This window comes from Drosophila willistoni, assembly GCF_018902025.1.
Source record: "Drosophila willistoni isolate 14030-0811.24 chromosome XL unlocalized genomic scaffold, UCI_dwil_1.1 Seg141, whole genome shotgun sequence".
Taxonomy (NCBI): domain Eukaryota; kingdom Metazoa; phylum Arthropoda; class Insecta; order Diptera; family Drosophilidae; genus Drosophila; species Drosophila willistoni.
In genome coordinates, this window is record NW_025814052.1 from 12173484 (window position 1) to 12188239 (window position 14756).

General features: G+C 37.4%; 2 protein-coding genes across 2 annotated transcripts in view; both read right to left on the reverse strand.

Annotated features, from left to right (window-relative positions):
- LOC6641288 (LIM domain-containing protein A) overlaps positions 1–5015 on the reverse strand; it is a 44020-nt gene extending 39005 nt beyond the window's left edge. Inside the window, exon 1 of the mRNA XM_023175338.2 lies at positions 4346–5015. Within this exon, the coding sequence (XP_023031106.1) occupies positions 4346–4778 (433 nt within the window). The 5' untranslated portion in view covers positions 4779–5015. The remainder of the gene's footprint in view (positions 1–4345) is intronic.
- Positions 5016–8841: 3826 nt separating this feature from the next.
- LOC6641289 (forkhead box protein P2) lies at positions 8842–9959 on the reverse strand. The gene is made up of 3 exons (XM_023175337.2): positions 9572–9959; positions 9367–9505; positions 8842–9256 (listed from the first exon to the last, which is right to left on the reverse strand). The coding sequence occupies exons 1-3, from the start codon at positions 9957–9959 to the stop codon at positions 9133–9135; spliced, it is 651 nt and encodes a 216-aa protein (XP_023031105.2). The 3' UTR covers positions 8842–9132.
- Positions 9960–14756: the final 4797 nt, after the last annotated feature.

Sequence of the window (14756 nt, forward strand, 5' to 3'; positions counted from 1 at the left end):
AAATAAACCTATTTTGAAGGCATTCTTTTTGAAAGTCGAGAAGTTTTTGAAAATTATTAAAATAAAGTCCTTATTTATACTTTTAATTTCTTTAGAAAAGAAGACTATAAGTCAAATTTATGTGCATTTGGTTATTGTATAGATACATATATGTAAGCCCTAAGAGAAACCTCTCAACCTTTTGTAGGCCAGAGTGCAAAAATTGTTCATTCTAAAGTGCGAAATGACATTTTTTGAATAATTAGCAAGGAATCCATGTGAGTGGTTAAAAAGTTCTGCCTAATTTACTTTGGGCAGAATCGACTTGAAAGGTTTTCCAGGACATAAACATTTCGTTTTAATATAAAAAGTCAAGAAATTAAACTAACAACTAACTGTGCTAAAACAAAAGATTCATTCAAAGGCAACCATCAAAGAAGATTAATGAATAAGCCTTAACTACTACACTTTCTTTCTATCTAAATATTATCCAACTAGTTTATTGGCTTCATTTTTTCAAGATGAGTCTGAAAGTATTATTAAATATTATTTATTTGGCTTAGAGTTTCAGTTTGAAAACTAGGTTAACTATAAGGGCTATCATATCAGATTCAATCAAATTTGTGTGACTTTGTGTGAGATAATATATGTGGAAAATAATACCAAATACATTTTAATTCAATCATTTCTTAACAATGTTGTCATTATATCATTTTGTTTTTCTTTTATTAATCATAGTTTTTAATTGGAATATATTTAAAATAGATACCAAATTAAGAATGATATCTATTGATTTAGCAAGACAAACTTAACTTTTGTTTTAAAACAAATTTATCATTCAAAAAATTAAAAAAAAAAAAAATGTACGCTTAATTTATGCTTTATTTTTAGTTGTATCGTAGAAATGAAGACTTACATTTTAGTAAAATTGGATAACTTTTGTTTGAAAATTGCTACTTTTCCATTTTCATAGACTTTGACTACCTCTCTCTCTCTCTTTTCTGTGCCCTATGCATTGTTCGGTCCATATGTATTTTGAGCCATATTTTTGTGTCGCTTGCCGCTAGTTGGCTGCGGGCTGTCTCTACGAGAGTGTCAACGTGGCCTGTCGCGGCTTATAAATAAGCAAACTGGTCAGACGCACACACACACACACACACACGCGCGCGAGACACGTATAGTCCGGGATAAACAAACAATGGAGCTTTATATATTCTATATGTATGTACATATATAGCCATATCATGGCAATATAATTTATGGGATTTATGATGCAAAAGGTGTTAACTTTGGCCGCCAGATATTTAATAGCATCGAGCGATGCGATGCGTTAAACCATAAGCAACAAGTCAATATGGCAAATTTACTTATAATCAAATAGATTTTAGCGCTATTGCTTTAACACATCACATCTATTTATTCACTATTCCATTGGGTACTATTATCAATTTTAGCTCTTCAAATTTAATTGCTTTAGCCAGTGGAGAGGAGCGTGAAGTGAGTAAGGAGCTAAAGCATATTGACAAGTACAAATTTATAGCATACAAATGGGGGTAAATGCAAATTCAAATTCAAATGCAAATGCAAATGCAATTGTATTGCCTCGGTGTGTGCTTGTCTATGTATGTATTTGTGTGTGTCTGTGTCTGTGTGTGCGTATTTGTGTGGCATTTTGTGATTTCGACAAAATTACATTTTCGCCTATGTGTTACAAGTGTTATAAATAAATTTTACGTTTCGAAATGTTTGCCAAAAACTCTCTCTGGCTCTTACCCCTCTCCTCACACTCTGTGTGTGTGTGTGTGTGGTTTCTGGGTCTCTCCCCCTCTCTCTCTCTCTCTCTCTCTCTCTATGTGTGTGTGTGTGTGTTTGCTAAGTGCTTTACAGCTTAACAAGAGTCACACCCACACACATGGAACCAAACACACAGAACACTCGCATAGATTACAGCTAACTGCATTTCAATTGCAATTTGGCATTTAAACAAGCCTTCAAACATTGGCCATGTCAATATGAGAATATATATTTTTGTTAGATCGGCAAGCGTAGATTATAGTTGGCAGTTATCTCGAGTTGACATTAAATAAATGGTTCCATTTAACCTGAAATAACCATAATTCAGTTGCATACAAACAAATTTGATCAGCTTTTAACCAAAATAGCTTTCAGTAAACCACAATCCATAGACTTAAGATAAGAGGCAACATTGTTCTCTTTTGATCTTTGATATAAGGTAGCAAAAGATCAAGATTTGTCAACAAAATTACCTCAACTAGAATGTGTTTAACAGGAAGATCAACATTAAAACCTGAGGAAATTAAACTTTATCGAACTGTTTATACAACTAACTAGCTCTAGGAGTCTCTAATAACAAGAGACCATTAGAGAAATAGGAATATAGTTAACTCTTATTTATAATGCTATAAAAATCTTACTAAAAGAAACAATGATATTAATTGACTGAACAGACTGAACCCATTCAACGAGAATAAGAAATCGAAAGGAAGAAAATCTCAAAGTTTTCTTTCTTCTGTGTGCCAATATTTGAAAGAGACAATATTGGAATAATTTTATAATTTTCAATCCTTTTTTTATACCATACACCCATAGGGTGAAATGGTATATTAAAGTCGCCAAAATGTATGTAACAGGCAGAAGGAAGCATCTCCGACCCCACAAAGTATATATATTCTTGATCAGGATCAAAAACTGAGTCGATCTAGCCATGTCCGTCTGTCCGTCCGTCCGTCCGTCCGTCCGTCCGTCCGTCCGTCCGTCCGTCCGTCCGTCCGTCCGTATGAACACCTAGATCTCGGAGACTATAAGAGCTAGAGCCACCAAATTTGGTATGCAGTCTCGTGTAGTATGTACGCTTATCGAGTTTGTTTCAAATTTTTGCCACGCCCCCTTCCGCCCCCAGAATTTACATAAAACTGTTTTTCTTAAAAAGTATAGCAGATAGAAACATCAAATTTGGTTTATATACTCGTTTAGTTAGCGCGCAGAAAATAATTGTTCCAACTTTTTGCCACGCCCCCTTCCGCCCCCGGAATTTACATAACTCTGATTTTCTTAAAAACTATGAAAGCTACCGACATTAAATTTGGTATGTAAGTTAGCCTAATAGACTCGCAGATATTGACTATTTAAAAATTTTGCCACGCCCATTTCCGCCCCTGAAAATTAACCAAAACTGATTTTCTCGAAAACTAACAAAGCTAAACTCACCAAATTTAGTATGTATATTGGCTTAGTATGCGCGCAGAATACATATATTTTAATATGTTGCCACGCCCACTTCCGCCTCCATAATTTAGAAAAAACCGATTAGCTCTTGCAATTTTTTGACCATCGCGATCAAATTTGGCAGACTAATAAATCTTATCTATTTCTATCAAACTACCAAATTTGATTGAAATCGGACTAGAAACATACAAAATATACGTATGAACGTATTTTGCTACTCGATCCAAAAGGGCAGAATTGGCCGTTGGCTGGTGGCGGCGCTAGAGTGCTTGTGTGTTTGTAGAGTGAGCGAGATAGCAAATGGTATGAGGTATGTTAAAACAATTTAGTAGACATACATTTGGTTTTCGAAATTTTAAATATTTGTTTCACCTGGTGTATGGTATACCCAAGTCGGCGAGACGACTTACTTACTTCATTTTGTTTAGAAAATACGTTTTATGTTTGTTTGCCATTTACTAAGATTCAATTAAGTTGCTAAATTTGATTGTTCTAGCAATAGGAAGTGGAAATGTCTTCTTGAAAAATAATGATTCAATAAATGCCAATTATTATATTATAGTTTTACTTTACTTTTTAACCCATTATTGTTAAAATTTGACATTAAAACTTAATTTTGCTAAAGCATTAGAATCTTATGATTAGATATTAAAAACCAATAAGTTTTAGTTATAAATATTAGTAATAAATATAGCAAGATTAGCTAACGATGCTTTAAGCTAACTTAGTTAACGATGCGGAAAGAAATCAAGTTGGCTTCATTTATTTATGTATTGCCACGCCCCCGAACTTTAAAATAAATTGATAACATCTCGCAATATTTGAAGTATTCTAATATGTAGTGAAAAGTAATTGAAAGTTTTCAATGTATAAATCACCTTAGTTCCCGTTTTCGAAGTTTTAGCCACCCAACCGAAATACAACGAGTTATTTATACAAAATCTGTCTATTTAATATTAAAATTTATATGAATCAAGAGTCAGTAAATGGTCTAGTATGTTTAGTTTATAATAATTTCCAAGATTGTTGATTCTCAATGAGTTAACAAATTTAGGAATAGCAAAATGATGCAAATTTTCAAGATAGAGAAAAAGTATTGAGATTTCTGTTTTCCACTTACCATTGATATAGGCAGCAAAGTCAAAATCTCTGTCGGCTTTTTGAGTTGTCTGCTTTGAACGTGGCTGCTGTTCCGTATCCATGAGAGTTGCTTCCTCATCATCATTATCGTTATCATTAGCACCGCCGACGCTGACGCCGACGCCGCCGTTGTCATCTTCGTCGTTATCGTTGTCGTTGTCATCGTCGTCCATATTCATGACATTGATTTCGCGTTTCAGGCGTAGGATCATTGGCCTTCTCAACGTTGATGTCTCAGCAGCGTTGGCAGCAGCAACGGAAATAACGTCATTTCCGGCCGCCTCAATTCGTCCTGTCACCAAAATTAGAAAGACAATGGACAATAGTAGCGGTGGTAGATGATGGGTTAGCCAAGGTTTGGCTAGGGATTTGGATTTTTGTGGCATTGTCTTGGCCCGGCACTGGGCCGCCATGGCCGTTCAATCAGATGGCTTGGCTATGGCTCTAGCGAAACGGAACCGGAAATAACGCGCGACGCTAAGCGGCCAAGGATTTGTTGTTGTTTCTTGTTTACCACGCACACACACACACACACACACACACACACACACACAGAGCGAGACACGGACACGCACGCACCACACTTATGATAACTGTACTTCAGATTTACTAGTTGTTCCCCGAGCGGCCATTAAGCGCACAAACAAACAAACAACAAAAAAAAAAAAAAATAAACAACAACAAAAAAAAAAAAAAGAAATTTGATGGAAGGGGGCAAAGCTAAAAGAAAAACAGACAAAACTTATTTTCTTCAGCAAATTGCCGACGGTTTTTCGATCACACGCGCGTTTCAATTTGTTTGTTGTTGTTTTTGCTGTGTGTTTTCGACGCTTTTTGGTCTTGTTCGTTGGGTGTTCGTTTTTGTTTTTTGCGTAAGCCGGCTAACAGGCTGTTGATAAACAGACAGACATCAAGATGTCTCGCCGAGTCGAACAAAGTCGCTGAGTCGAAGCACCAACAGGAGCTGGGACGTGTGGCCTGGCCAGTGTGCAAGGCGCTATTGAGTCCTCCAAATCCTTAGGCTTCGACTCATATAGCAGCATTTTCAGTTGTCGGCATTTCGCTTGTCCTCGGTGCTGTTCGTTCGTTCGTTCGTGTCTTCGTTTTAGTGAATGAAACGCAATTCGGCGTCTGCGCAGCAATCCAAGCCAAACGACAGGCGGATGTGCCAGGAGGGGGTTCACGGGGGAGGCCAGGCTGGTGTCAGACTATGGCACTATATGGAAAACGGGATGCGGTATGCGGTAGAGGTAGCAAGTCAGTTGCAGTTCATTTGACGCGGCTACGTGACGGAGTTTGGGGTATGGCATCATCATCATCGTCATCATCATCATGATGGCGAAAATAAAAGGGGCAGAAGGTTGGACTGATGGCTGGCTGGCTGGCTGGTTGGCTCCGTCGGTTAGTCTAAAGTGTGGACTTGATTCCCTGACAACCTTTTGCACGTCGCGTTTGGAATTGCAACAGTTATATCCTTTATCCTTTAACTGCCTGCTTTGCTATTTACCGTTAACATTTGCATTCCAATGGGCCTCTCCATTCCTTTTCGATCCTTGTTCATTTTTGTTTTAATTGAAACATTTTGATTAGACATCCCAAATAGCCAAATTCCCATTCCTCCATCCCCTTCATTATCCATCCAATTGCCACAATTTGACCGCAAATTAAACAAACATTGCCAATGCATTGAATTCCATCAATCAATATGGGGGAAAACCAATTCTATTGAAAATATATTGTCCAAGTATTTCAAAGAGTTCAATGGAATTCAACAACAGAAATCTGTTAAGAGATTTTCAAATATTTCAAACTTAGATATGAAATATGGTTAACCCATTTTGAAATTTTGTTACAATAAATAGTTTAGTATCAAAATTTACGATTTTTTACTCGCTTTCTATACCAAGTCAAATTATTTGGTATAAAATTGTTTCTCTATGGAGCTAGCTCATTATTTTGGTAGGGGAAATGGGATCGAATCGGATCGGTAAGTTAAATCTGCTGTCGTGCTACTGCTCCAACGTTGGCTTTTCTGTCATCTGTATATAAATCTCTTCCATGTTTTGATTGATTATCCAGTAAAACACGTTTCGAATTGACAGCAGGAGACTTGTTTTTTGTTACATTTCCATTCGTTTGTTGCTAGAATAAGATTTCACATTTAAATTTTCTATTCTATATTTTTGTTATAGTGTCGTATACATGTCTAAGAAAAAGTCTATCGAACCATGTGACAGAATAGAAAAATTCCCAGTACATGGTGGAATGGAACGCCCAAATCAATTAAACATTTCGAATGCTTTTAGTTGGAAATGGGCTATCAGCTTTGAATACCTAAATCTAAATAGACCCAAGTTCTGCTTTTTGACAAAATAGTTTTAGTTTTCGATGAGTTATATATTAAATTTAAACAAATTAGTATGAAAGTCTAAAATTAATTGAGCATGCTCAGCCCACTGTGCACTGTGTAACTCAACGAATTCTTCTTCATGTATTTCCATGTAAATATTGTCCAACAGTTTTGTTATTCGTTCATTTCGTAGCAACAATTCGATTTATCCCTATGGCATGCTGCCACCTGATGATGAGGTTGGCCAAGGGAGGGTAATGGGGGTTGGGGATTGATATTGATACTTGTGTGGCATGGCGGCAGCAGCAGCTAATCTAATTAAAGTTGCCAACTTATTATCGTCACTTGGAGGAGTCGTTAGGTCATTGTTATACAGGTAATAAACATAACACAAATAATAGTAGCATATAAAAGAAAAAATAATAGCATAATAGCATTATTTCTCTGTGTGTGTGCGTGTGGGTGTGTGGGTGTGCGTGTCGATCGATGAAATCGAAGGGCTGAACTGAATTGAATTGTGTCTGACCATAATGCGCTTATAACCATAATTGTTGTTGTGGCATTTTGGCCAACTAATTGCCAGTATTTGTTTACAGTATTTTTTTTTTTTGGTTTTGGTTTTGTTGGCTCTCTTCATCTTCTGATTATTGTTTTCTATTTTATATTTTACACGCTTGCGGTATTTTGCCTTCTATTGAACGGATGGCCTCGTCGGTTGACCGGAAGCAAAACATTTTTTTTTGGCTATATCTTCAAAATGGGAAATGGGTTGAGGCGCTAATTGAATTGCAAACGGTAGTTTTGTGGCATGGAGAAGAGAAAACAATGAAGGCCCACTTACACCCACTCTCCCCCCCTCTCTCTCACTCTCGCACTCGCTCTCTTGTGCCCATAATTAACTCGGCGTCTCTGATTAGGCAATTTGTTTCCCATGGCCAGTTATGGACAAGGACGTGGGCATGGATATTGGGTGATGGAGGACCAGTTGCTGGCCTGCCAATTCAATTTTGCTGCCTTGCCACAAATCCACAAAATGTGCCACAAACCTCATTAGGCCAACAAGTGGGCGGCAAAATTGCATTGCCATTTGCCTATTTTAGCAATTTTCGTTTTAGCGATTTTGTTTGCTTTGCTTTGTTTTTGTTTTTTTTTTTCTTTTTTTTCGGTGAAGTGGAGAGGAAGAGTGCAATGCATGGAAGAAGGCATTTCTGTTCACAAAAAGTACTTGATCAGCACGAAAGAGACGACTTCATTATAGCCATGTTTGTTTGTTTGTTAGGCTGATTTTTTACATGTCGATCTAGTCAAGTATTCTTTGCAATGGTCTAAACTTATATTACTTTGATTTGGTTAAAAGGAAAAAAGATTTGCCCAATAGCAAAGTAAGAAAGAAAAAAAACCCAGGATTAAGTTAACCTTGGCCATGACCAAAATGCCATCTCCTTCTTCAATCTGTCGGCCAGTGGACAACCAACAGGCAACTTTAATGGAGTAACTTTTTAAAAGAGATAGGACTAGGGTGTGGTGTCTTCTCAGGAGCAGGCTTATGTGCTTGGATCCTTGCGATCGATGTTGGGAAGCACAATTCTTAGGGATTTGTTATGGAAACATTGAATGATACACCGACTAGACCTGCAAGCGATGCCCCCTACCAGATATTCCATAAGTACATACTGGCAAGGACTTTTTAACTTAGCCCTAGGCTTGATCTGCGTCTCATCAGTCTAGTATTTTCCTCTTTTCCATGATATGGGGAATGCCGATCCACATGTATATTCGTATTATTCGTAAGGGAATATCATGTATGTATATATAGACTTTAGTCGGATCTGTTTCCTTTCATAGTTAAATGAGCTATTGACAAAAGTGTATAATCTTTTTAGAACTGAATTAAAATGGGTCTACACAAAGTTTCAACAAAATGTTGGCTATGGCCAACAGTGATCCTGAAAGGGTTAAGAAAAGATGCTTTTCAATTCAACAGAACAACAAAGAGTATTGGTAAGTCGCCACTTAAATTTATTATGGACATTGGATTTCTCTATAGGTTTTCTTTTGGTGGTGGCAAATGTTTTTTTTAGTCTAGCCGGAAAACAGCAATTTTTTTTGTGTGTTTTTTTGTGGCGTTTCAAGTTGAATTGCTGTTTTAGTCAATGGCCAAAGTCTGGCAATGTGTTGATAAATAAAAAATAACACATGTTTTGCCCCCCTCCCCGCCCCAGCGAGGTGACTCAATGACCATGTTACAGCATGGTCAAGAAATTACGATTAGAGTTCAACATATCTCAATGTGGATTTAGTATATACGCTTTATTGACTTTTTTAAGTCGTCTATCCATCTTTTCGGTCGTAGAGCGACATTTGCACATTCCTTCATTCCATCATTGCCTCAGTCCTTTGTTCATTCACTGGTTCATTCATTGATGGAAACAGCTGCTGGGATAATATGCACCCAAATAGATCTGACAGTTGGAGCAATAATGATTGGTGGTCCGACAACAGTTCATAAAATAGGGACAGAAGCAGGCACAGCAACACCACCTAAGGACATAAGGACATAGGATAATGGGCCAACAATTGGTGCGCGCCCATTCCCAATTGGGGAATTGACATTAACGAGCCAAACAAATCAACTCAATTAACTCACTCACCCAAAGGAGCAGAGCCACAGGGCCCATGTGTGGGTGCGAGTATTCGGCGAGCGTTCGAGTCGTGTTAAACCGTTTTGGCCACAGGCTGGACATCTTATGGGAATGGCTATATCGCCCAGTTTGGGTTGTTGAAAAAAATCTGCATTAAATGGTATAATGTTAGCTACGAGAAAAATTCCCTCCCCTCCCCCCTGGTATGGCTTACTTCGAACCCGAGGCAAAGCAAATCGACCGAGTAGCAAATAGGGCAATGAAACTCTATGAACAGCCATCTGCTGATGTTTGTGATGCTGCTGCTCTTGATCTACTTGCTCCATGCTTTGATATTCCTGCTCCTCCTCAAGGGGTTCCTGCTCCATCTCTTGCTGCTGCTGCTGCCCATCGATTTGATCCAAGGGCAGCTGCTCCTGCAAGAGTGTGGATCTTCTTTCCGCAAGTTCGTTAAAATTGTAGCTGGCATAGCTGGGCATCATCATGATGGCATCGTCGTAGGGTGGCGGTTCGGCCACTCTGACCACAGAAACTCCACTAAGGGCCATAATCTGGCAGGGTTCCTGGCCCTGATAGAGCATGCGATGCTTCTCCTCAGCCATGAGCTAGTCATTTGGCTAGCACATCGCATGCCGTTCTACCTTTTATGGCTGTCACAAGCTTGTGTTGTGCATTTTTCAGCTTACACACACACACACAGACGCACACTGAGTTGATGGGAAAACAGTTGTGGCCAACTGATAAGAGTTTGGTCAAGTGCAATTCGAGTTGCAATTGGTATGTCAATTAACCAGATGCACCACTAATCATTTAGTCAGACGACCACGCAGTCAGGATACTGTCGATCCACTCGTCCGTCCAAACAGCCTATCAACTTTGCCCGGGCCAAGTTACATACATGCAATGCATATGGACCTTCTCATCGTGTATGTTCCAACCTTTCATTTCCGGTTCATAACTTTTTCAATATGCTACACACACACACACACACAGACACTCAAACAGATACAGCATTGCATATTTGCCTTGGTTTATTCAGGGCTGCATCAATTTCAAAGTGAAATAGGCTCAATTTCCAAATTTAAATTCATGGATTAATTTCTGTTTGAACTCGAAGAAACATTTGTTAAATCTTGTGGATCTTGACTTGATTCGGAGTTTAGAAGTTTCAGCAATCCTTTTTTTTATGCCAACCCTGGCATCTCTTGACTCCTGGCAATACAGTTTGGTTTGCTTCCTCTTTGCTTCTATTCTATTTTTTTTGTTCCACTTTTTCGTACAGGTCTCAGGTTTGTTTTAGTGGATTTTTGTGTTTGTGTTTTTTAGTGGGTAGAGGGTTGGGAGGGGAATTGAAGTTTTTCAATCTTTTTCTGCCCAGCACACACACACACATTACATACATATGTATGTATGTAGATGGTCTGCCCATCATGGAGTGGTGGCCCTCTCTGACTTTTGCCAATGATTGAAGTTCTGTTGGCACTTTTGCATTTAATCAACTTTATTCAACTTGTCGTCTGCTTTGTTTGCATTTTGTCCAGTATTTTTTTCCCACTTACTTTTACACAATTAAATGCAAATTTATGAGCACAGTAAAATACAATATGAAAATATATTACTTTCAAGTTGACAAAACCGAACAGTGTTATACCCTTTCATTTGAGGCACTACCCAAACATTTTTGAACACTTTTTTGTTTTGAAAATAACTTGTAATGTTTTCTGTTTCAACTTATACAAGAGCTGATAACACCAATTGATATTATATATACAAATTTTTTTGTTACAACTGTCCTAAATGTTTGATATTGTAATTGTTTATAAGGTTTACTTTTTAACAATATAAACTATTATTAACCATAAAATCTAACAAGTTTTACTTTAAATACTCTTGTTAATGCTCTTTTTACTTAATTTTAAGAAACTTTTAAATATATTTTTTTAATCCTGCTTAGCTTTAGTAGAATTACGTCAATAGGAAGTCAAGAAGAAGTTATTTCTCGGTTTCTTTCACTTTACGGCTTTGGCGATGTCTCCTTTTCACGTGCGTGGGGCAAGGGTATGATAATAATAGCTAATTTACATAAATGCATATGTGATTGTGTCGTTTACCCTTTATTATTAATATTTTTTGTGCTCTCTTCTTTATTTGCTGTTTGTTGCTCTCTTACTGTTTGGTATTTTACCTTTTTTTTTATCAGCAACTGTCACTGCATAAATTTGCAGTCCATTTCAAGTTTGCTGCCGTGGCATTGCTTTGATGTTTGATTTATTGCGTACTCAGTTTTACTCTCTGCTTGCTGTCGAAAGGAGCAAAGGGATGGAAACGAAGGGATTTTCCCACACACACACACACATGTCCACACCAAGGATTGATCGGCTCAGGCAATTGTTGGGTAGGGTAGGTTAGAATAAGGTGTTGACTTGAACTTGGATAAGCAAATAAATTGAGAAAAGAGAATGCAAAATGTTGAATGCTCCACTTTTCCACTTTTCTTTCTCTCTTTCTCTATCGTCTTTTGCTTTTCTACTCAAGGTCATTTCAGGCAATTGCATTCCATATTCAAACTCTAACTGCCATGACTTAAAAGGTTAACACTTAAAGCACATGAGAGTGTCTTTGCTAAAGGAAGCCAAGATGAAGGGTTATGCAATGTTATGTTATGTCTCAAATTACAGCAAATCGGAATTAGTTGATGGTATATATATACATACATACATAGATTTCCTGTTGTCAAGGAGTTCAAAGTTATTTTATGGCAATTTAAAAGATGATTTTCTCTTCCTAGCTAAAGTATGACTAATTGTCTGTCTCTTTTGTTTATTATCTTTATCAGTGCTTTCCTTGCTCTCTCACTATGTCTGGCTATCCCATCCACTTTGCAGTCTCTTAAGCCATATTTCATGTAATTGCAATTAGCGCAAAATCGTTATCCTTCTGCCCAGGACTTGCAACGTTGCGAAGTTCTTGCCTTTTAGCTCTTAGTATTTGCTTTTCATTCGTGCGCATTTTTTTTGGGGATTTTGGATGCCTAAATTAAACGAAATCATTACACACACACACACACACACAGTTGGCAAACCCATACAAAGGCATAAAAATCAATGTAAAAGAAAAAAAGAAATGAAAAAAATGGCAAGGCAAGTTTTGGCTGCTGAAAGGCGCCTGTTGGCTTGTTAATTTGCTAAAAAAAAAAAAATACAACAAAGACTCTAGGTACTCTCCCTTTCTCTCTCTCTCTCTGTCTCTTTCACTCTAGCCAACTGTGCGTGAGAGGAAGTAAGCACTAAAAGAAGTAAATAAAAGAAACCAAAGAAAGAAAAAAAAGTAAAGTAAATGTTCGTTCGTTCGTGTAAAATAGTTAAAGTTATGAGGCAAAGGAGCGCTACCGCCAAAGAGCAAAACCAATGGCTGTACACTGAAAGAAATTAAGGAATTTTATGCAAACCAATCACAAGCATAAACGAGATAGAGAGGGGAATGAGAAATTTAAGAAAAAAGCAAGAAATTTCAACAAAATGGCAAAGCTTAACTGGCTCAAACCATTTTCCAAAAACAGTTTTAACTATTCAAATTCACTTTTTTAATCGACTAGATCCATTTGAAATAGGTATAATAACCTTATTGTCACTTTAGACTACAAAATTGTCAAGTGTTAAGGATATACTTATTTTCAGTGTTTTTTTGGTTCGCTTTAGACAACAGTCCGGACCTTTCAGACATTCAGTTCACATTTCAAGCACGTTTCGCTTTTATGCTCTTAAATGGCGAGTGTATCTGGTACCTACATATAGCTCCCTATCTTTATCCTTCCTCTGCTCCTCACATCATCTGGTTGTGAACACGTGTGTGTGTGTGTGTGTGTGCGATAATTTTGTTGATGATGCGCCATGATTATAAGTTTTAGCAAGCAAGAGGGGAAACAATGCGAAAAGGAATGGTTAGACGACCGTCAAGCAAACGGGCGCACTGGCAGCATACCAGCAATCAAGGGTTCAAGTAGCGTGTATCTATTTCTAAGTAAATTACACACACTTATAGACACACACACACACACACACACAGACACATGCGGCCAACGGATGAGAATGACCCACATAAATAGCCGCCGCCTTGGCTTTATTGGCACGTACCCAAACAAAGTGAAAGAAAATAAAGAACTTTCAGTTAGTAGTCTCTTTCTCAACTTGGCGCCCAAAAAAATTTTACCCCCCCCCCCCCCCACACACATATTTATATATATCTATTATTCTTTTCGTATTTTTTTCCATTATAAACTTGAATTGATTTCCCTTACTTTTGCTGCCGCCTGATCATTGTGTGAAATTTTATTTCTGAATGAAGTTCAAAGTCTAGGGGAGAAGACGGTTTAGCCGTTATCCTATTAGGCACATTTGTGCATATAAATACATGTATATGTCTAAGTGTGTGTGTGTGAGTGTGAGTGTGTTGAAAGTTTTTACTTTATTTATACCCCAGCCAAAAAGGTCTCATTGAGTTGGGGCTGAAAAGTAAGCCCATCGGACAATGCAAAAGTAAATGTATGGAATGTACGTCCCAATCGAGTTTTACTCTTCTACCAATTGATTTAAGAATTTTATATGGAATTTGGATCAAAGAGCGTTTAATTTACTTACTTCCACAACAAAATGACTCATTTTATTCACCGTCTCCATTCAAGATTTTTGAAACTTCGTGAAAGAAGTTTATGCTCTCCAAAGAAGCAGGCTACATAAAGGTTTCAATGGAATTTCTTCTATCCCAAAGGTATGCTACATAAATTTACTGACGTATCAAATTGCATGCATACATTTAGGTATTTAAAAATCAAGGTCATTTCAGGAAGATTTGAATATGCTTTGTCAGATTTAAGTTTTACTCCATCTGCCTTGACTTTGTCATTCATCAGGCTATCAAAAATCAAATGTCCTGTATCCTTACATGAATTTTACTATATGCTAGTCGTTCGAACACGGACAATTAAACCAAATAAATCTTTTTGTCCTGCGGTTCTAAAAAACAAAACCCAAATGGGGATTACTTTCCCGCGGCTAATCCTTTACATTGACCAGGACATTTTTAGTTTTGGTTTTTTATGTTCACTGGAGGCGAAAACAAAACATTTTTATTCAATTAAGCCAACTATTAAAAACGAACAATAAGCCAAAACTCAATGTAACTTTTTATAAAATTTCAATTCCATTTCATTTTGTTTTTTAACATTTTGATGTGAAAAATAAAGTAAGTAAGTCATCTCGCCGATTTAAGCATACCATACACCAGTAAAGCAAACATTTCAAATTTATTAGACAAATGCATTTTCATGTGCTCTTTAGAAGCATATCTTAGGATCTCGCTCGCTTAAGCATACGAGCACCCTAGCGCCCCCACCAGCCTAC

Bases quoted from the DNA above. Each gene is read 5' to 3' on its own strand.
- LOC6641289 (XM_023175337.2), bottom strand. From the start codon at position 9,959: ATGGCTGAGGAGAAGCATCGCATGCTCTATCAGGGCCAGGAACCCTGC. The intron at 9,506-9,571 runs GTAAGCCATACC...CATTTAATGCAG, and splicing joins TGCTTTGCCTCGGGTTCGAA to ATTTTTTTCAACAACCCAAA. The intron at 9,257-9,366 runs GTGAGTGAGTTA...TTATGTCCTTAG, and splicing joins CTGTGGCTCTGCTCCTTTGG to GTGGTGTTGCTGTGCCTGCT.